Source organism: Balaenoptera borealis, assembly GCF_965194805.1.
Source record: "Balaenoptera borealis genome assembly, chromosome: 18".
In the NCBI taxonomy this organism is placed as follows: Eukaryota; Metazoa; Chordata; class Mammalia; order Artiodactyla; family Balaenopteridae; genus Balaenoptera; species Balaenoptera borealis.
Genome location: NC_138877.1, coordinates 13,286,041 through 13,308,538, shown reverse-complemented (window position 1 = coordinate 13,308,538; position 22,498 = coordinate 13,286,041). Strand labels below are relative to the sequence as shown.

General features: G+C 36.3%; 1 protein-coding gene across 8 annotated transcripts in view; it reads left to right on the top strand.

Moving 5' to 3' along the window:
- The window catches only part of SPART (spartin), a 42,983-nt gene that overhangs the window by 12,805 nt on the left and 7,680 nt on the right, over positions 1-22,498 (top strand). For 4 of the 8 annotated variants that reach the window (XM_082365443.1, XM_082365444.1, XM_082365442.1 and 1 more), the window contains exons 3-8: positions 3,348-3,545; positions 5,762-5,917; positions 8,394-8,517; positions 13,274-13,468; positions 14,493-14,651; positions 14,729-14,819. In XM_082365443.1, the coding sequence (XP_082221569.1) occupies positions 3,348-3,545; positions 5,762-5,917; positions 8,394-8,517; positions 13,274-13,468; positions 14,493-14,651; positions 14,729-14,819 (923 nt within the window). The remainder of the gene's footprint in view (positions 1-3,347; positions 3,546-5,761; positions 5,918-8,393; positions 8,518-13,273; positions 13,469-14,492; positions 14,652-14,728; positions 14,820-22,498) is intronic. The other 4 variants (XM_082365446.1, XM_082365448.1, XM_082365445.1 and 1 more) reach the window with 3 other exon arrangements.

The window sequence follows — 22,498 nt, the reverse complement described above, 5'->3', positions numbered from 1 at the left end:
ACTAGTAAGAATACCCCCCACCCCTAGTCTCCTCACCCTGAGATATTTTGGCAGTAGTTGGGGACATTTTTGGTTGTCACAGCTGGGACTGGGGAGTGTGCTACTGCTACTGGCATGTATAGTGGGTAGAGGCCAGGTGTACTGCCAAACATCTAAACAGGAGAGCTCTCCTCAGTAAAACAATTAACTGAAAATTTCAGTCATGCCAAGGTTGAGAAACCCTGGTCTACAAGTAGAGACTGTGACGATCATCTAAGATGCAGTCCTAACTTTCCAAGCACATAAATTTACCAGGATGCCCTTGGTCCAAGAACAAAGACTGGTGCTAAATAAAGGTTGTTGTTAGGAAACTGTTGTGGAATTAGTAAGGTATTCTGAAGGTGATGGTCCAATATCAATCTGTTTTTAAAAGAGTGGACATTGGTACAGGGAGATGGGGTTCTAGAAGTAAGGATTCAGTATACATTGGGTGTAACAAAAGGGTTTGCATGTAAGGGAGATGACTATTTGAGCAAGGCAGGTGCTTTTATCCAGAGTCCAGATGATGTGGTTTAGTTACAGTACTAGTTACCCAGATTTATTTTCTCTCTTGGTATATTCTATTTTCAATTCTTATGCAGCTTGTACATGGAGGCAACTTGAAGCTTGTTTAAAGATAGTTGGAGACTTACTGGGGATGTATAAAGGAGATATTTTGGGGCATTGTTAAAAGGAAAACTTCATTAATGGACAGGAAGAATAGTGTGAATCTCCTAAGTTATTTTAAAAAAGAAGCCTTGAGGTTAAAAAGAGTAGGCTTTTTGATTGGGATCGGGAGGGGGCTGATAAAAGATATAATACTTTCTGCTGATCTGTAATAGAGTAAAAGTGGAATGTAAAAAACCTTTGGGGCCTGGGCTACTGGAGGTGCGGGGAATGAACGTCAGGAACATTCTACATGTAGAATGAGCTCATGAGCTCAACCATTAAAATGACTTGTTCTCTAGTAAAAATTTGTTCTGTCTTAGTTCTTTTAATTTTGTTTTTAACCTTTCCAACATCTCCTATTTTGAGTCCTAAATAAAAAGTAAAGTTGTACCCAAAGTTTGAGTCTTTTTTTTTTTTTTTTTTAATTACTTTATTTATTTATTTTTGGCTGTGTTGGGTCTTCGTTTCTGTGCCAGGGCTTTCTCTAGTTGCGGCGAGCGGGGGCCACTCCTTGCCGCGGTGCGCGGACCTCTCACTATCGCGGCCTCCCCTGTTAAGGAGCACAGGCTCCAGACGCGCAGGCTCAGTAGTTGTGGCTCACGGGCCCAGTTGCTCCGCGGCATGTGGGATCCTCCCAGACCAGGGCTCAAACCCGTGTCCCCTGCATTGGCAGGCGGACTCCCAACCACTGCACCACCAGGGAAGCCCCCAAAGTTTGAGTCTTTTTAACGGGCTCTCATTTACATGTATTCGGATATTTGTAGCAGTGTCCTTAAAGAGAGTTACCAGGTGTTCACTGAATTTTTTTGTTCTAAAAAACAAACATTGAAACAACTAAGTATTAGAAGTTAGATGTAATTTCTTATGCTGCAAAAAAAATCACTATTGCTTTATTTAGGAAATTAGAAATTAATTTGGTTTTAAATAGGCAGACTAGAATTCTATGGCTTCTAAAAACTATTTTTCTCTTCACTTTAGTTTTAATATACTTTTTAAACCTGTTAAATTTATAGTCAGTTCATAGGGAACTTGGACATGAGATTGCCCTCTGATAGTGAAACTGGGAGAAGTCAGCCTATGGTGGATGAGCTCACCAATCTGTGATAATCTACCCTAAGAAAGGCCTATAAAGTTTTATTTGAGAAGATTTGAGGATACTCCATTTCAATCAAGGTGACCAGAATGTAGTTAATCTTAGAGAAATCATGCCATAGTAAAAGAAACCTTTCCCAAACTTTAGTCATTTAAGTACAACCATTATGATTTTTTTTGTTAAATCCAACACTTGTTATTCATATTTTTATTTAAATGTCTCATTTGTTAATTTTTTCCTAAACAATAACAACTGTGAAATTGAGGGAAAGATACTGTATTTTTCCCTAATACATGTTAAAATATGTTGCTACTCGACTTTAGTTTGTATATTACTTGAAGTCATTTCATATACCACAGATGATTATATATCATACTTCGGAAAATACAGTAATCAGTTTTATTGTAACTTGTCTGAAGTTTGACTTTTATAAAAGTTGGAGAGTGGCTTTTGAGATGACTAAAAAAGAGAGAATCCATTAAAAAAAAGAATTTGAAAATGTTTGTTAAGCACTTTCTAGGAAAGAGTCAGACTTGAGTGCTTGATCCCTGCACATTTGCATTTTGTTGGTCAGAGATGATGATAGTATACCAGAATTTTCCATCGTTTATATGAAATATTTAATCCCTTTGACTCATGTTTATCACACAGTATTTTGATAATCTATTGTTCTCCCAAGTTTCTTAATATTAGGAAGAGAGTGTCCTGGGTGAGGGGCGAAGTTATATTCTGGTCACTCAAAGAATAATGGAAATGAATAATTTGGGTATTCTGATTTAAACTTAGTTTCTTCTGAATTTAGATCGCTAGGAGGTGAGCTTAATTAAGTCCTATTGTGATAATCTGACGTCCCCAGATGACGTTGCAGGGCAGCGTCATTGCCCTGCAACGTTGTGTCATTTTGATTTAACTTCACAATAGATAGTGAACCCATAAATGTAACTTAATCTTCTTGCTCTGTCAGATCAGGTTGGGTTTAGTTAAAAGAAAATTCAACATTTTGAATGCTGGGTTTCTAATTAAAATAATTGTTTAGTTTCTCCGGTGGCAGATAGGATGTGCTTAAACCCTAGCCCCACTTCTTGGTGTTGACTCTGAGCAACTTAACCTCTCTGTGCCTCAGTTTTCTTGTAGTTAAAATGACAACACTAACGAAGAGGATTAAATCAGTAAATACGTTTGGAGTGCTCGGAAACAGTTTGATTTCATATATTTCCACAAAGGGGTGTCTAATTTGAATAATAAAGAAAACCTTAATTTACTTTGACCATTTATTTAAAGCTAGACTCGTTGGTTAACAGTGGGCTGTTTAAGGGCACCAGCTTTAAGACTATATAATTAGTGGAGCAATAACATTTTTTAGCACAGTTCCTGTGAGTGTTTTGCAGGGAGATCAGACTAGCAAATGGCTGATTTTTATTGGGGGTTTGTCGATGCTGATGGTTCTAGAAAGCCTTGTAAAATGCATTTCAAACTTTAAAATGTGTGCTTGCTAGTATAACAATATTTAAAACCTCGGTGAAAACCTAGTTCTATTAATTGATTTGTTTTAAATTAACCTTTTCAGGTTTGTGACTGGTTGTATCCTCTAGTTCCTGATAGATCTCCAGTTCTTAAATGTACTGTAGGAGCCTACATGTTTCCTGATACAATGTTACAAGCATCAGGATGCTTTGTGGGGGTCGTCTTGTCTTCTGAATTACCAGAAGATGATAGAGAACTCTTTGAGGATCTATTAAGACAAATGTCTGACCTTCGGCTCCAGGTAACTTATGCAATCACCTTCAGGATGTAAACCTACTTTAACAAAAGCACTTCTGCTTTTAAAGAAACTGTAATAAGCTCTAATGTGATCATAGTTAGGAAAGTGAGAGTATATAATTTGCCTGCGTATTCACAAATACAAGCTGGGAATTGGCTGTAAATAGTGATTAAGATTGTGGTCTCTGGAGTCAGATTGCCTCTGTTGAATTTGAACTCTTCCACTTAATAGCTGTTTAACTCAAGCTGTTGATCTTCTCTATAGTTTAGTTTCTTTATCATAAAATCAGGATAATGATAACATCCACTTCATTGGGCTGTGATGAAGATTAAAAGTTAATACATTAAGGCACTTACATCAGTGCTAGCAAGTAGTAATGTTCTGTGAATATTTGCTTTTGTTATGACCACTGTCTTATTTCTCAGTTGGGAAAGTGGGCCAATGGGACTAAATGGTGAAATGAAGGTAATTTCAGCATTAGCATCTGGGTAATATTGGACATTTTAGGGGTATGACTTGAGGAACAGGTTTTGTTTGAGGGAATTGTCTTTGTTCTCATGATGAACGAAAGCAAAATAAAATGTGATTTAAAATACGGTTGGTCATCCTGTGAACTTGCCTTATTTAGCCCATTTCCTCTGCCCACATGCTGATCTGTTATAGGGAGTTGAAATAGAGTATAATGGAGATATTTTCTTTAGGTGTTCTTGCCCATCCTAACGTAGGACAAGAGGGGAAAAATATGTTTGATTGTGAATACTGACAGTTATCTGAGGTTGAAGGAGATTGACAGCTTGGTAGTGTAATCTTTTATTTTCTCTTTCATTCAGCAGATACTTAGAATTCATTATTTAACCTGGTTCTATGTTAAATGATGGGATGGGAAGAAAGAACAGAGGAGGCTATAAAGATACATATATAACAGCTCCTATTCTTGAGCACCTTACAGTCTGTTGAATAACCACAGTACAGTATGATAGGTGATGGAAAGAAAAGTGAAAGGAGGTCAGGGAGGATTTCAAAAAATAGTTTCCTTTGAGTTCAGTCATGAAAAATTTGTTCCTTTTTTCTGAGGAAGTAGAATACACTTTTAATCCATACCTGTATTAAAAATTTAAGATCAAAGGTGGTGGGAGCAGATCACCAGCTAAGTGAAAGGTCAGAGAGTCATCTCAGCATTACGCAGTAAGAACTATATATGAGAATGACCTGGTGATCAACATGTTCTTAAATACTAGATACTTAAGCTGTGTTAACAAAACCCACGACCCCCATACAGAAGTGTGTGTAGCCTCGATGTGCTTAGGAGAGGAGTTTACAAAGGCAGCAACATGGTCAAATGGATATGGGTTTAAGTCTAATAAGCTTTGCTGTTTACTAGCTGAATGAAATGGCATTCCTTAAGTATTCCAGACCTTTTATGGAGCTGTTTCTCCCTTTACCCCTACATTCATTTGGCCTATATTACTGGGCTCTAGGAAAGAAATTAAACTGACGTTTAGGTTATATGTTTACTTCCTCTGTTCAGTTTTATTTTTTGGTTGAATGTTATTTTTAGTTTTCTGTATTGTCCTAGAACTCCCAACAGTAAACAAAAGCTAGTTACTAGCTATAGTTTTGATTTGCCTTTACTCTTAAGCATTCATTCAGCAAAGTGTATGCAAGCAGATTACCTTTAGTGCTGAGTGCAAAATGGAAAAACAAAATCAACCTTCCAACAATGCAGAGTAGTTAAACTGGATGTGAGGTTTGTTAATTGCCTTTATTTATTTATTTTTGAAATTTTGAATTTATTTTTTTATACAGCAGGTTCTTATTAGTTATCCATTTTATACATATTAGTATATATATGTCAATCCCAATCTCCCAATTGTTAATTGCCTTTAAACTCATTTAGTCTTGTATGTGTTTCCTAAAACTTATAATTTATTATTTAACTAAATTCAAATGTAGCTGCATCTGATTTAATGATCACTTGTACCAATTACTGCTGTAAGTTTATCTCTTGTACTTGTTTTTTTGAAATTTGCTTTAGGCTATATCCTGTGAGCCAAAGAATTGAAAGGTTTGAGGTTTGGTGATGAGATAAAAGTATAGAGAAAGACTAGTAAAAGTAGTTGTAAAACACTGTCATTTGAATAGGTGTATTATTGGAGCATAGTGTACCATAGCTTAGAGGAAATTTGAATTTGAGCTAAGCTTAGGCCTTTACTCCCTAGGCCAACTGGGACCGGGCAGAAGGAGAAAATGAATTCCAAATCCCTGGAAGATCAAGGTGCCCCTCTAACCAATTGAAGGAAGCCAGTGGCACTGATGTGAGACAGTTGGACCCAGGCAGTAAGGATGTGCGTCATAAGGGAAAACGGGGGAAGAAGGTAAGTAGAGTAAGTGAAAGATCAACAAGGTATGAGTGTGTGTTCTATTCTAATGGTACCTTTCACCAGTTTAAATTATTTATAAGATCCCCATTTACTGAAGCAGAGCAACTTGCAGATTCACAAAGAGATCACTGGTAAAATAATTATAATCAGCTTTAATATTCCCTTTCCAAGTATTTGTTATTTAAACTGTTTTAAAAGATAATCTATGTTTGGGGGGATAGTTTTTTGCAACTATTTGAAAGATTTTTATAATTACGTTAATGATGTGTATGCTTTTTTGTTTTGTGTTATTCTCCACCTTCCTATATACACCAAGATCTTGGGGCTAGGTATGCTTTTCCTTACACTACCATTCTTATTCAGTTCCTTATTTCTTCATGAGTAGTCGACAGAACAGAGAAAATGGGCTTTTAAAAAATACATTTAGTAGTTTCTTCTTTCATTTCTTAGATTTTGTGATATGTTCCAAATGGTAAATTTGGATTAGAGTTTAGGAAATATTTATTGAGTGCTAGAAAGCTGAGCATAGTGGGAAAAATTTTAAATTTCTCATCTCAGAATATTTCCCATCTAGTGGGGAGGACAGATTAGCAAAGAGATAATTTCTACCCAATGTGATCATTAGATGAAAGTACATAAGTTGTATAGAACGCTAGGTTGTACCTTCTACATAGATGAGTGGTGTGGGAAGCAGTTAAGGAGGCTCCTCCTGGAAGGCACTATGGCTAAGATGAGCCCCGAAGGTGAAATAAGCAAACCTATGGTGAAAGAAAGTAGCCTTGTGTGAGCATTGAATTATAAACAGTTTGGTACTGTTCTTTGTTGTATTCCATACTATAAGTGCTCAGTAATTGTCTTTGGAATTAATGAATATCACATGAATATTCTACTTTTACTTGCCAACTGTCACTGTGGGTTATGTTGAGCATCTTAGACCAGCTTTATGAGGACATTGGCAGTCCAAAATGGAAGTTAGAACTTCATTTTTAAAAATTTAATTCCTTGGTTAAAAAAAAATCTAATTATATTAAAATATATATATATACCTTTGGAAAGCTTTACTCCCATCTTTGTCCCTGTCTACACCATTCCTTCTGCCACTGTCGGTAATTACTTTTATTAGGATCTTGTGTTTCTTCCCTGGGTTTTTTGAGGCAGATAAAAGCAAACAAAATCTGTAATTATTTCTCTCCCTTTCTTATACATAAGGGAACATCATATAGAGTGTCCTATATATTTTTTTTTTTTTTGATAATGAAGTCTGGGGTAAATAGAGAACTTCCTCAGTCTTTTTTACCTCATATTTCATTGTATAAATATATCATAGTTTCTTTAATCAGTCTCTTATTGAGGGGTGTTCGGTGTGATTGTTTGGTATTACAAGCAGTGCTTCAATGAATAACTTTGTGGAGCCATTGATTCATACATCTGCAGGTAATTCATCAAATAAATTCTTAGAGATGGGGTTACTGTGTCAACCGGTAAATGCATTTGTAATTTTGATAGATTTTGCTACATTGCCCTCCCTAAGGAGCATACTGTTCACTGTGCCAGTAGTTGTTTGGGCGTACCTGTCTGCCCACAGCCTGCTCAGCAGAGTGGGCGGTCTGTTTTTTGCCAATCCGATGATGAGAGAAATATATTGGAATATATTAATTTGCATCAATTTTATTATGAGTGAAGTTGAGCAAATGCATAAGGGTAACTTTAATTTTGTTTTCTGTGTGATGTCTAGTTATGTCCTTTGTCCATTTTTATTACTGGGTTGTTAGTCCTTTTCTTCACAATTTCTAGGAGCTCTTTATATATTAGGGACATTGGCACATTGTCAAAGATAGAAGTTGCAAATTACAATGAGGTCTGAGTTAGCCTACTCCTAAGTTTTTAGAATGAAAACAAATTTAGCTTTAGATTTTGAGTGTTGGCCCTAGCTGTTAAATTAGCAAAGTACAAGTATTTCTGTGTTTCCCATTTCCATTTAAATGGATTGGTAGATTCTGTGTTTATATACTTTTATTTGCTTTTACTTGATTTCTGTCAGAACCAGTTTATTTGGATACATTCTTCCTTACTGACTGAGTCATTTAACAGAAATCTTTTAACCTTACTGAGTACTGTATGCATACATACGAATATCTAGGGGGATGATAGCTCTATGAAGGAACTCAGAGTGGTCAAAGAAAGAAAAAAGTTAATCAATTTAAATATAATTTGATACATGCTGTATTGGAGGTATGTTGGTATTTAAATCTTACTTACCAATGGTACCTAACATAAGACCAGAACAGTTTTCACCTTCATGGTGGTTATGGTATTGCACTTTATGTAATAAAATGTACTTATAACTAGGCTGGCTGGAAATATTTTCATTAATTAGTATTTGTTGGCTTAATATTTTATTACAAAATGCTTATGATTTTTTCCTCCTCTTAGTATTTATTTCACATTTTGAAATATTTTTACTGTTTAGACCAAAGGTACTTCAAGTGAAGAAGTTAATCTGAGTCACATTGTACCTTATGAGCCAGTTTCAGAAGAAAAAGCAAAGGAATTACCTGAATGGAGTGAGAAAGTGGCTCAAAACATTTTGTCAGGTATTATAGTAATGTTAACTTTTTTGCCTGTATAATGTGAAACCTTTGACTCCCATTAGAGAATACTTGGAAAGATACTATTTTATGTTTTGGTTTTAAATGATCAGTTTATAAATATTTAAAAATAGAAGGAACTAGTCTCTTTGAATGTCACATATTGTCATATTGGTGTAAGTTCTTCTTGGTCTATTATTCTCTGTTTTACTCTTGGGAAAATTGGTAGTGAAAAGCTTCAAGAATCTCCAAACTTTCAGAATAGCTCTGAACATAAAATTAGTTATTTTCCTTTCCCCTTTGAAATTCCCCCTTAATCTTTTTTTCTCCCCTCTCCTTCCTCCTTCTCCACCAAAAAAATGACATTCATCCGTCTTTGGAAGCAAAGTAGCACTCCCCTAACCTTATAGCAATACAGGCATGAGGAGACCTGAGAATTACAGCCAAGCTGTTTGGGAAGTAGACCCTACTATTTAATTATGGTTAGAAAGGGCTTCAGATCATTTATTTTAAAAACAAAATAATCATTACTGACACATATGTTTATACTTTAATTGGTTAACAATTTAACTGCAGTAGCTCTCAGATTGAGACCTTCTATTTTGTTTTTTAGAAAACATTGCCAGTCACTATTATTCAGTAAGTCAAATTCATGACCCAGTAAGGGGATCTTGACTAGTTATTTAAAAGACTATCAGTATAGGTTTCCATCTCTGGTTTATAGGTTTAAACTCATTAAAATAACGAAGGTGTCTAAAGCAGAGGAAATCTTTAACGTGAAAAACCAGCAAACTAAAATAAGTGAAAAATGATTAAGTAGTTAGGAGCAAACAAAATATTTTGCCCAGTGTCAAAGAGCTGCTTGAGACAAGTAGAAAAGATAAAGCCAAATTTTCAAATATATGTGTAACAGTTAAAATTTAACCTTGAAAGAGATTTTTAAAGAAGTTGTAAAGGGACTTCCCTGGTGGTCCAGTGGTTAAGACTTCACCTTCCAATGCAGGTGGTGCAGGTTCAATCCCTGGTTGGAGAGCTAAGATCCCACATGCCTCCCAGCCAAAAAAAAAGTAAAATGTAAAACAGAAGCAATATTGTAACAAATTCGATAAAGACTTTAAAAATGGTGCACATCAAAAAAAAAAAGTTGTAAAGAAAAACCTTCACTCTTACTACCTTGCCCCCTAGCTTTACAGGCTGCTAAGTTGTGTATTAGGTCAGTATTCAGAAAATTAGCCCTTATCCACACATATGTATATAACTAAATTCAAAGGTAATTAAGTTTTCGAGTTTATACTGCTATAAGACTGTATAGTATCCATGTGTAACAAACCATCCCAAACTTAATGATGTGAAACAACTACTTGTTTATGCTTAGGAATTCTGTGGGCCAGGTATTCCAAAAGGTCATATCAGGAATGGCTTGTATCTGCTTCATGATGTCAGGGCCTCAGCTAGGAAGACTCAAAGGCCGACTAGTGACTCAGTAGCTGGGGGCTGGAATCATCTGCAGACTCCTTCAGTCACACTGAAGTTGGCATCTGGGTTAGGAGAGCTCAAGATCTAGGACTGCCTACACATGACCTCTCCATGCCTCTTGACTTCCTCACAGCATGGCAGCCTTAAGCTCATCTGGCATCTGCGTGGTAGCTCAGGGTTCAAGTGTGAATGGTCCACCAAACAGGCAGAAGCTGCATTACCATTTCTGACATACTCTTGGAAATTTCCAGCATCATTAGTTATAAGCAAGTAACAAGCCTGCCCCGATTCAAGGGAATGTGACATAGACCCCACTTCTCAATGGGAAGAATGTCAAGGTCATGTTGAAAGAAGATGTGGAATAGGAGGTACTGTTTTTGACCATCTTTGGAAAATACCACGTGCCACAAAATCTTAGGCCTCCTAGGCACCATACAGATTCCACACACTGGTTCTATTCGAAGAAGTAGATCATCCTGAGAGCCAGCTAACCCTGAGGAGAGATCTCTTCAGAGATTTCAGAAGAACTGTTAGCAGTGCATCATTTGAAAATGAGCCAAAACTACCTTCTGGTAACACTTAGAGACCTTCTTTACTACTTGGGACTTCAGTGTCTTCAGGCTTGTTAACTCTCTTCCTTTTCATCCTGTATCCTCAGGGCTAGAGTTCTAGCAATAGCCCTAATAGTAACATTAAAACTATTTAACTGCCAATCAGAATACCTGTCTCCTTATATACCTCCTTTTAATAGGTAGCATGAAAAACAACTAGCTCACTGACTACTTAAGGTACAAGTAACAGAGAAAGGTGTAAGAAATATCCATGATTTACTCCAGAAAAAATTATCTGATCTGTCAAAAAACTATTTCTACCTGACTCATGTAGGTTCTGTACAAATATGAGTAACCAGGGATCTAAATTGAGCTCATTCACCTTAGCCCAATGATGAGTAAAGATCAATAAAAGCTATAGTCTTATACTTTATGAATGTAAGAGGTGAAAAAAAAAAACTGCTTAAAATTTACACTTGTAGAAAATTGGCTTGAGAAGCCTAGACTTACACTTTAAGAAGGCAGCCGCCAAACATTTTAGATGGAGTAGAGTCTAATAAGCTACTTTGGGAGGAGGTAGAAGATTGGTGGCAATAGACTGAATAGAGTCCCCACTGGGTTAGGTTTGAATTAGGTCATTTTATGTCATCTGCCAACCTCTCATTTATTCAGCATTCATTCATTGCCTGCTGTATCTCAGCATTAACTGGGTGTGTAGGACGCAGACATGGATAGAATAAATCTATATCTGGCATTACACATGCCATTTAAAAGGTCTTAATAGCTACCAATGAAATACTGTATTTCCATAGCTTCCATTGCAGCCTCTACAGTTTTAATTATCTCTTCCATGGTGATATCTTGTTTATAATTAACATCTAGTTTTTCTCTTTATTAGTCCTGTGACTTTTCATTTATCTCACTTCCACTTATTTTTCTGAAAGTCATCGATGGACTCCCTCCCCCTTGTTTTTTTTTTTTTAAAGATTTAGTATCTTTTTTTTTTTAATTTATTATTTATTTATTATTTTTATTTTGGGCTGTGTTGGGTCTTCGTTTCTGTGCGAGGGCTTTCTCTAGTTGCGGCAAGCGGGGGCCACCCTTCATCGCGGTGCGCGGGCCTCTCACTATCGCGGCCTCTCTTGTTGCGGAGCAGAGGCTCCAGACGCTCAGGCTCAGTAGTTGTGGCTCACGGGCCTAGTTGCTCCGCGGCATGTGGGATTTTCCCAGACCAGGGCTCGAACCTGTGTCCCCTGCATTGGCAGGCAGATTCTCAACCACTGCACCACCAGGGAAGCCCCTCCCCTTGTTTGATATGGTTTCTTTGTAGGATTATAGTCTACTTGAGCTCACCTTTGTTCATTGTCATTTATTTTATGATTTATTAGTTTTCCTTGAACTTCAAGCTGTTTTTCACCTAACACTTTTCAATCTATCAGTTAACTCTAAAAACACATAATTTTTTCTTGACTAGACATCTTCAGTCCCTTTATTGTTATGTGAACTCCTGGCTGGAACCTGTTTGCCTGGGTTTGAGCCCTGATCCTCCGCCAAGGGTAGGACAGTGGGGATAGGGTTGGAGCCAGAGGTGGACATGTTGTCTGAAACAGGAAGAGAAACACATCAATTTTTCCAATCAGTTACTACTTGGTACTTTTCATTCACATTTTAAAATAAACGGGTATAATTTTCACATTATCATTGGATGCCTGCTTACTAATGGGCTGAAGTAATTATGTAAAAACCATGGCACAGATCTTGGAAAACATACATAAGTATTTTTAAAGGCTCATTGTTTCAGGGTGTAGCCAAAAAGGAGATATTTAAAATTGTAACTCTCCCCAGAGGAGGGTAACACTTTCCTCCCCCTCTTACGGAAAACTGTTCTCCTTGTGTTTGTTTTCTTGGTTCTCCCATCTCCTTCCCACATCTCCTTTTCCCACATGCTGTCTGGCTCAAGGCCTTTTCTCTTCACTAGAGAAGTCTCTGTCACCCTGCTTTCTCTCGGACAATCTCTGCTTTCATTCTTGCTGCAAGAAGCATGAACAAGGCAAAAGGCTAGGGCCAAGTCTCATGAGAAATAGTTAGAAATAGCTCAATCTTCCTTTCTTTTAGAGTTTTTCTTCTCCTGAATTTTTTGGGAGTTCTCATGTCTTTGTCATTCAGGTTTAAAGTGCAAATTAAAAGGTGCTAAGATCAAGGGATTTGGGATTGAGGAAGGAGCAGGACCCCCTGCCTTATGTCCTTAGCCGAAAGCAAACAAGCAAAAGTTCTGCCTTGGTGTCTGAGATACAGATTGTTGGTGTATCTGTCTCCTTCAAGGCTTTGTGGGGGAAAAGTGGTGCCTGCACGAAGGCAAAAAGAACAAGGATACTGGGTCTTCTAGCCAAATACCATCGTAATGGCACCAAAACCCAAAATTAGTCCCTAACAATAGTATACTGTGGTAAGTAATATATAGAGATGCCTACAAGTTGTAGTGACAGCACAGAGTAATACAGAACTGTTGTTGAGTGATATATGGCCTAAGTATTGAAAGACGAATTTACTTAGAAAAGGTATATATTCCAGGCAGAACACTACAGGTACAAAGTTGGCTTGAAAATTTATGGCATGTTTGGGATTTGAATATTGAACTCCTTGGTTTTTTTTTCCTGTTGATCAGTTATTTGTTAAAGGGCTTAAAGGTATAATCAGTCCTAATTTTGTGCAATTCAAAATTTTCCTTTAAAAAGGTGCTTCCTGGGTGAGTTGGGGTTTGGTCAAAGGTGCTGAGTTTACTGGCAAAGCCATCCAGAAAGGCGCTTCTAAACTCCGAGAACGGATTCAACCAGAAGAAAAACCAGTGGAAGTTAGTCCAGCTGTGACCAAGGGACTTTATATAGCAAAGCAGGCTACCGGAGGAGCAGCGAAAGTCAGTCAGTTCCTGGGTAAAGTAACTTTAGATTCCTTTACTTTTTTTCAGTTAAATTAAAAGTAATCTCTTAGTCCAGGTTAAATCTCATTTAGATGGTTTAAATTTAAGAGTAAAGAATTAGGACAAAGCAGTTTTGCCTTTCTACTCATGGTAGAATCAGTAGACCAGCAACATCAACCTGAGAGCCTTAGAAATATTTCAGGCACTTGACACACCTACTGATTCAATATCTCCATTTTTATAAGATCTCTAGGTGATTCTTATTTGCATATTAAAGTTTGAGAAACACTGGTTAGGGGTTGTTTTGATGTGTTGGAGAGGGGACTGCATTTGAAAAGGAATGTATTTGCTATCCTTGAATATGACATATTCTTTTAAGGACAACTCACTTCCTAAGCAGTTGAGAGTCAAGAGTGAGGGATGTATTGTCTTGAGTAAAGAAAGCTGACTTAGTGATTCTGGTGTCAGCCTTCCCTAGTAATATGCCTCTAAACCCCTCTCCTTTGAGGATCACAGCTCTGAAGTTTGGTATTTTAAGATGGTCATATAGCTCCTTAGTGGATTGTCATAAAATTTAGTAAGATTATCTTTTTGGTATTTGGTATTCTTTGGAGTCAGATTTTTGGTTTGTTTACTTTTACATAGACTTAAATACTTCATTACTATTTCAGTGAGTATTTGCTGATAGGGAGGAAAAGTATGAATACACTTAGCTGGAAAACATGAAAGTTGGACATACCAGTCTTGCACTGCAGATAGAAAAGGTGGATGGTTCTCTTCTAAGCAAATTGCCAAAAAGAACATTATATTTAAGAGTCAGTAAGCTCTGCAAACACATCCTAAACTAAGAAATAACCTTTGTTTAAAAAGTAACCAACCTTGTTTTCATTCTTTTTTAAATAGGAATGGTAACATTATACAGTAAAACAACTTTAGATGCTTATGGAAGAATTTTGCTAAGTGAGAGTGGTAAAATCAAGGGAAGAATACATTTTTTGCTAAGTTTTTTTGTTTTTGTTTTTTTATGGTTATTTTAGTTGACGGAGTTTGTACTGTAGCAAATTGTGTTGGAAAGGAATTAGCTCCACATGTCAAGAAGCATGGAAGCAAACTTGTTCCAGAATCTCTTAAAAAAGACAAAAATGGGAAGTCTCCCCTGGATGGTGCTATGGTTGTAGCAGCAAGCAGTGTTCAAGGTAACATAAAGGTCTAAAAATTTAGGAAGATCTATTTGCTGAGGGCTGGTTTTACTTACTTTTCAATGTATTTGCAGGATTTTCAACTGTCTGGCAAGGATTGGAATGTGCAGCTAAATGCATTGTTAATAATGTTTCAGTAGAAGCTGTACAAACTGTCAGATACAAGTAAGTTGAATTTTATCATTTTAATGATGAAATCTCTTGTAGCATTTGTAAAACTCTAGGACAGTTAAAATGATTGTATAGTTATTTTTATTAAGTATCTGATAAAACAATTTGTTTTCACTTGCTATTTTTAAGTAGGGAGAAGAATAAAGTTTTAGCAAATTAATAGTATTACTGTGACTTTGCCTTATGTTACTAATTGTTATAAATACTTGTTCATCATAAATGGAAAGAATAGGTTTAAGTTTTTTTTTTTAATGCCTGGAATTTCTGTATGCCTTATTAACTGCATGTTCTTGATGGGTGATGTTTGCCTATAGTTTTGATGGGGAAAACTTGAATTATAATTAAACTATTATACTTTGTTAATACTAGCCCCTTCTATATACAAAGAATGTTAAATTTTCACACCTTATGAATCTACCACTGTGCATCTCTATTGGAATAGATAGATGGTATGAGAAGACATACCATTAAGAAATAGACAAACATAGAAATGAATGATTTATTCAAGTTTATCTGATAAGTGGTATTAAAGATAAGACTTAAGAACAGGATTTTCTGATTTTAGCTCTTTATTCTGTCTTTATAAGTACTAGAGGGCTGAACTTAAATTTAGTATGAAGGACCTGAGTTGCTTTCTTAGCTTTGAATTAGTTTAGATCTTAATATTTAATTTTATTTAGAAGAAAAAAAATAATGGTGTTCTCAACTCTTGGTTATTTGTGTTAATTATTTACTCACTGACAGCATTTGAGTTCATACTTATATATCAGACATTGTGTTCAGTGCTTTCCATGTGTATTATTTAATCTTTAATAACACTATTATCTCCATTTTACAGATGAAGAAACCAAAAGCATAGAGCCTTAAATATCTTGTTAAGAATTGTACCCCTAGTAAGTGGTAGAGATGAGATGTAATCCAGGTCCCTCTGTCATGCAGTGTCAGAGAACAGTGCTGGGCCAACACTGCCCTTAATGGGATATCTGTGCAAGTTTAGTATCTAGAGTTATTTTCTACCACTACCTAGCATGTGTTTAGACTCCCTCCTACCACAATAAATTACCTTTGGTTTAGGAAATACTAACTTAATTTCCAGCCTAAGTTGATTTTATCTGCTCAGTCTGAGGCATGCATACCTTAGAATCAAAGCAACACAGCCATATCATCTTGGAGTGCCAGTTTTACCAAAGGATTTGGAAAAGAAAATGCAGAGTAGATCTGAAATTTTGGTGGAGATGTAAAGCTCAAGTCTCCCAGCTCACTTCCTGCTACTTGTGGCATTGACCTCTAACACTCTTTTTGTTATGCCTTTCAGGTTACTTTGATGGATGAGTCATAATTAGGAAAATAGTTTCTTCTTTTGTTGCAAGAGCAGGAGAAAGTCAGAAGTGTGTTTTAGACCAAAAGTGGGTTATTTTTAGATTATCATATGTTAGCACAGATAAATAGGCAGTCATATGATTAAGTAGGAAGTGCTTTATTGGGTTTGTCCATTTCCTACTTTAATGAAAAAAAAATGCTTACCTAAGTACAGTTAAGTGGAGCCCTGTTAAAAGGTTTGAGATTCACATAATGAGGAAGTACAGGTTTTGATGTAGATTTTGTATTTCTTGTCCTTAGTGAGGAGAACTTAATATGATAAATAGGGTATTTTAACAGTGGTTCTGAGCTAATTTATTTCTGTTATGGTGTACATTGCTAGTTTTATCCTTTCCTCCAAAGATTCATGGAGTGAAAAAAAGGTGAGAATTTAGTTAAGTAGGTTTGTATTTCCAGTTGTAAGGGTACTTTAGTCTTAGCAGTAACTTAATTAGGAAACTTGGAAAGATGGGAGGGACAGTGGGGAATAACAGGTTTTGTCCAAGTAATACTGTTTTCTCACTTACGAGTAATCTGGCTCAGAAGTAGAAATTGCTTTTTAGGAGAAGAAACTGCAAGTATTAAACCAGTAATAACTCAGTGATATTTGTCACTCAAGAACTGGAAAAGCTAGTTGTTCTTTAATTTAGTTCTCAATAATTTACATAAATTTATATTTATTTACATTTATGAATTTACATTTATTTACACTGTGAAAATTATTTGATAGAGTGAGCATTTGTGATTTTCTGCTCTCATCCAACTGACGGTTGTATAGTAAAGAAAACTTATTATTTTTGGAAAATGTGTATTCTTATTGTCTGTGAGAAATTATTCCCCCAAGTAGTCATGTAACATTTTATGGAAAAACTCGAACGAACTTTTTGGCCAACCCAATATTATAATAAACGTCTTCATCTGATTTCTGGTAGTATAAGCCAATACAGAGGATTATTTTTTTAATTTAGGCTATTTAAAGGCAGTTTGTATTAGAGAATTATATTCTCCATGCCTTTTATGGTTTTGATTATGATTCAGGGCTGTGTTCATTGATTATGAATGATTTACCTAAAGATCTATATAATTAATTACACTCCTAAATTTTTAAGGTAAATGTATAAGAAATATTTATTAAGACTTTATTTTTTTGGTTACATTAATACTTTTGTCCTATTTTAGATTTAGGAACATGAAGACCTACAGGAACAATGAAAAGCAATTAAGTAACTTTAAACCTGCTATATTTAATTGCAGTATACTATCTATTAAATAATTCATCACTCTTCTACATAGCTTCTAAAGTTCACCTTTAAGCTCCTTTTTTTCCACTTTAAATTGTTTAGAGGAAAATAATATAACTTCAGTAAGTTAGGTGCATTTTTCTTTTCCCCTCAGTAATATTTTATCTTAGAACACATTTGTGAAGAATAAGCTTAGTAAAAATATTTTCCTATAAGAATTTACTCTTATAAGGTATAGTATTTTATTGGATTATTTAGTGAATTTTAAGTAAAATTCCCCTTAAATTTGCACTGGGTGAAGGGGCAAATTCAAATCCATTTGAGGGTATCTCCTTTGGCAGATGTCATGTTACCCAAAATGAATTCTATATAACATCTACTCAGGAGTTATATAGGATCAATATTCTCTTTTCAATATGGTAACTATACAAACATTTAAGCACAATCATTATGTCTTCCGCTTATTTTTTCTTCTCTACTAAATACTCCCAGTTTAACAATTCCATATATAGTTTGAATTCCAGAACCTTCCTTCATCAGTGTTGTTCTCAAAATATGGAACCCAGAATTGAATCTAATATTCCAAAAGTCTTATAACCAGATTAAATACAGTAGGGTTGCCTCCTTTGTTTTGGTCATATTTAGCATGTGATAAGCGTGTCACAGAAGACAGAGTATATCTTTATAGTAGCTGTTACTTTATTGGCCCATATCAAACTTGGGTTTGTTTTTTTTTTTTTCTTTTTTTTTGACTTTTATTTATTTTTATACAGCAGGTTCTTATTAGTTATCCTTTTTTTTTTTAATTTTTATTTATTTATTTATGACTGTGTTGGGTCTTTGTTTCTCTGCGAGGGCTTTCTCCAGTTGTGGCAAGTGGGGGCCACTCTTCATCACGGTGCGTGGGCCTCTCACTATCGCGGCCTCTCTTGTTGCGGAGCACAGGCTTCAGATGCGCAGGCTCAGTAATTGTGGCTCACGGGCCCAGCGGCTCCGCGGCATGTGGGATCTTCCCAGACCAGGGCTCGAACCCGTGTCCCCTGCATTGGCAGGCAGATTCTTAACCACTGCGCCACCAGGGAAGTCCTAGTTATCCATTTTATACATATTAGTGTATATATGTCAATCCCAATCACCCAATTCATCACACCACCACCACCACCCACCCCCCATGGCTTTCCCCCTTTGATGTCCATACGTTTCTTCTCTACATCTGTGTCTCAATATCTGCCCTGCAGACTGGTTCGTCTGTACCATTTTTCTAGGTTCCACATATATGCGTTAATATACAATATTTGTGGGCTTCCCTGGTGGCGCAGTGGTTGAGAATCTGCCTGCCAATGCAGGGGACACGGGTTCGAGCCCTGGTCTGGGAGGATCCCACATGCCGCGGAGCAACTAGGCCCGTGAGCCACAATTACTGAGCCTGCGCGTCTGGAGCCTGTGCTCCGCAACAAGAGAGGCCGCGATAGTGAGAGGCCCACGCACCGTGATGAAGAGTGGCCCCCGCTTGCCACAACTAGAGAAAGCCCTCGCAGAGAAGCGAAGACCCAACACAGCCATAAATAAAATTAAAAAAAAAAAATTCTTCTAAAAAAAAAAAAATATATATATATATACACACAATATTTGTTTTTCTCTTTCTGACTTACTTCAGTCTGTATGACAGTCGCTAGATCCATCCATGTCTCAACAAATGACCCAATTTCGTTCCTTTTTATGGCTGAGTAATATTCCATTGTATATATGTACCACTACTTCTTTATGCATTCATCTGTCGATGGGCATTTAGGTTGCTTCCATGACTGGCTATTGTAAATACTGCTGCAATGAACACTGGGGTGCATGTGTCTTTTTGAATTATGGTTTTCTCTGGGTATATGCCCAGTAGTGGGATTGCTGGATCATATGATAATTCTATTTTTAGTTTTTTAAGGAACCTCCATACTGTTCTCCATAGTGACTGTATCAATTTACATTCCCACCAACAGTGCAAGAGGGTTCCCTTTTCTCCACACCCTCTCCAGCATTTGTTGTTTGTAGATTTTCTGATGATGCCCATTATAACTGGTGTGAGGTGATACCTCATTGTAGTTTTGATTTGCATTTCTCTAATAATTAGTGATGTTGAGCATCTTTTCATGTGCTTCGTGGCCGTCTGTATGTCTTCTTTGGAGAAATGTCTATTTAGGTCTTCTGCCCATTTTTGGATTGGGGTGTTTGTTTCTTTAATATTGAGCTGAATGAGCTGTTTATATATTTTGGAGATTAATCCTTTGTCCATTGATTCGTTTGCAAATATTTTCTCCCATTCTGAGGGTTGTCTTTTCGCCTTGTTTATGGTTTCCTTTGCTGTGCAAAAGCTTTGAAGTTTCATTAGGTCCCATTTGTTTATTTTTGTTTTTATTTCCATTACTCTAGGAGGTGGATCAAAAAAGATCTTGCTGTGATTTATGTCAAAGAGTGTTCTTCCTATGTTTTCCTCTAAGAGTTTTATAGTGTCCAGTCTTACATTTAGGTCTCGAATCCATTTTGAGTTTATTTTTGTGTATGGTGTTAGGGAGTATTCTAATTTCATTCTTTTACATGTAGCTGTCCAGTTTTCCCAGCACCACTTATTGAAGAGACTGTCTTTTCTCCATTGTATATCTTTGCCTCCTTTGTCATAGATTAGTTGACCATATGTGCATGGGTTTATCTCTGGGCTTTCTATCTTGTTCCATTGATCTATGTTTCTGTTTTTGTGCCAGTACCATATTGTCTTGATTACTGTAGCTTTGTAGTATAGTCTGAAGTCAGGGAGTCTGATTCCTCCAGCTCCGTTTTTTTCCCTCAAGACTGCTTTGGCTATTCGGGGTCTTTTGTGTCTCCATACAAATTTTAAGACGATTTGTTCTAGTTCCGTAAAAAATGCCATTGGTAATTTGATAGGGATTGCATTGAATCTGTAGATTGCTTTGGGTAGTAGAGTCATTTTCACAATGTTGATTCTTCCAATCCAAGAACATGGTATATGTCTCCATCTGTTAGTATCATCTTTAATTTCTTTCATCACTGTCTTATAGTTTTCTGCATACAGTTCGTTTGTCTCCCTAGGTAGGTTTATTCCTAGGTATTCTTTTGTTGCAATGGTAAATGGGAGCGTTTCCTTAATTTCTCTTTCAGATTTTTCATCATTAGTGTATAGGATTGCAAGAGATTTCTGTGCATTAATTTTGTATCCTGCAACTTTACCAGATTCATTGATTAGCTCTAGTTGTTTTCTGGTGGCATCTTTAGGATTCTCTATGTATAGTATCATGTCATCTGCAAACAGTGACAGTTTTACTTCTTCTTTTCCAGTTTGTATTCCTTTTATTTCTTTTACTTCTCTGATTGCCGTGGCTAGGACTTCCAAAACTATGTTGAGTGATACTGGCGAGAGTGGACATCCTTGTCTTGTTCCTGATCTTAGAAGAAATGCTTTCAGTTTCTTACCATTGAGAATGATGTTTGCTGTGGGTTTGTCATATATGGCCTTATTATGTTGAGGTAGGTTCCCTCTATGCCCACTTTCTGGAGAGTTTTTATCATAAATGGGTGTTGAATTTTGTCAAAAGCTTTTTCTGCATCTATTGAGATGATCATATGGTTTTTCTCCTTCAATTTGTTAATGTGGTGTATCACATTGTTTGATTTGCATATATTGAAGAATCCTTTCATCCCTGGGATTAATCCCACTTGATCATGGTGTATGATCCTTTTAATGTGTTGTTGGATTCTGTTTGCTCGTATTTTGTTGAGGATTTTTGCATCTATATTCATCAGTGATATTGGTCTGTAATTTTCTTTTTTTGTAGTGTCTTTTTCTAGTTTTGGTATCAGGATGATTGTGGCCTCATAGAATGAGTTTGGGAGTGTTCCTTCCTCTGCAGTTTTTTGGAAGAGTTTGAGAAGGAAGGGTGTTAGCTCTTCTCTAAATGTTTGATAGAATTCACCTGTGAAGCCATCTGGTCCTGGACTTTTGTTTGTTGGAAGATTTTTAATCACAGTTTCAGTTTCATTACTTGTGATTGGTCTGTTCATATTTTCTATTTCTTCCTGGTTCAGTCTTGGAAGGTTATAACTTTCTAAGAATTTGTCCATTTCTTCCAGGTTGTCCATTTTATTGGCATAGAGTTGCTTGTAGTAGTCTCTTAGAATGCTTTGTATTTCTGCAGTGTCTGTTGTAACTTCTCCTTTTTCGTTTCTAATTTTATTGATTTGAGTCCTCTCCCTCTTTTTCTTGATGAGTCTGGCTAATGGTTTGTCAATTTTGTTTATCTTCTCAAAGAACCAGCTTTTAGTTTTATTGATCTTTGCTATTGTTTTCTTTGTTTCTATTTCATTTATTTCTGCTCTCATCTTTATGCTTTGTATCCTTCTGCTAACTTTGGGTTTTGTTTGTTCTTCTTTCTCTAGTTCCTTTAGGCATAAGGTTAGATTGTTTATTTGAGATTTTTCTTGTTTCTTGAGGTAGGCTTGTATAGCTATAAACTTCCCTCTTAGAACTGCTTTTGCTGCATCCTGTAGGTTTTGGATCGTCGTGTTTTCATTGTCATTTGTCTCTAGGTATTTTTTTATTTCCTCTTTGATTTCGTCAATGATCTCTTGGTTATTTAGTAACGTATTGTTTAGCCTCCATGTGTTTGTGCTTTTTATGTTTTTTTCCTTGTAATTCATTTCTAATCTCATAGCGTTGTGGTCAGAAAAGACGCTTGATATGATTTCAATTTTCTTAAATTTACTGAGGCTTGATTTGTGACCCAAGAGGTGATCTATCCTGGAGAATGTTCCATGCGCACTTGAGAAGAAAGTGTAATCTGCTGTTTTTGGATGGAATGTCCTATAAATATCAGTTAAATCTATCTGGTCTATGGTGTCATTTAAAGCTTCTGTTTCCTTATTTATTTTCATTTTGGATGATCTGTCCATTGGTGTAAGTGAGGTGTTAAAGTCCCCCGCTATTACTGTGTTACTGTCTATTTCCTCTTTTATAGCTGTTAGCAGTTGCCTTATGTATTGAGGTGCTCCTATGTTGGGTGCATATATATT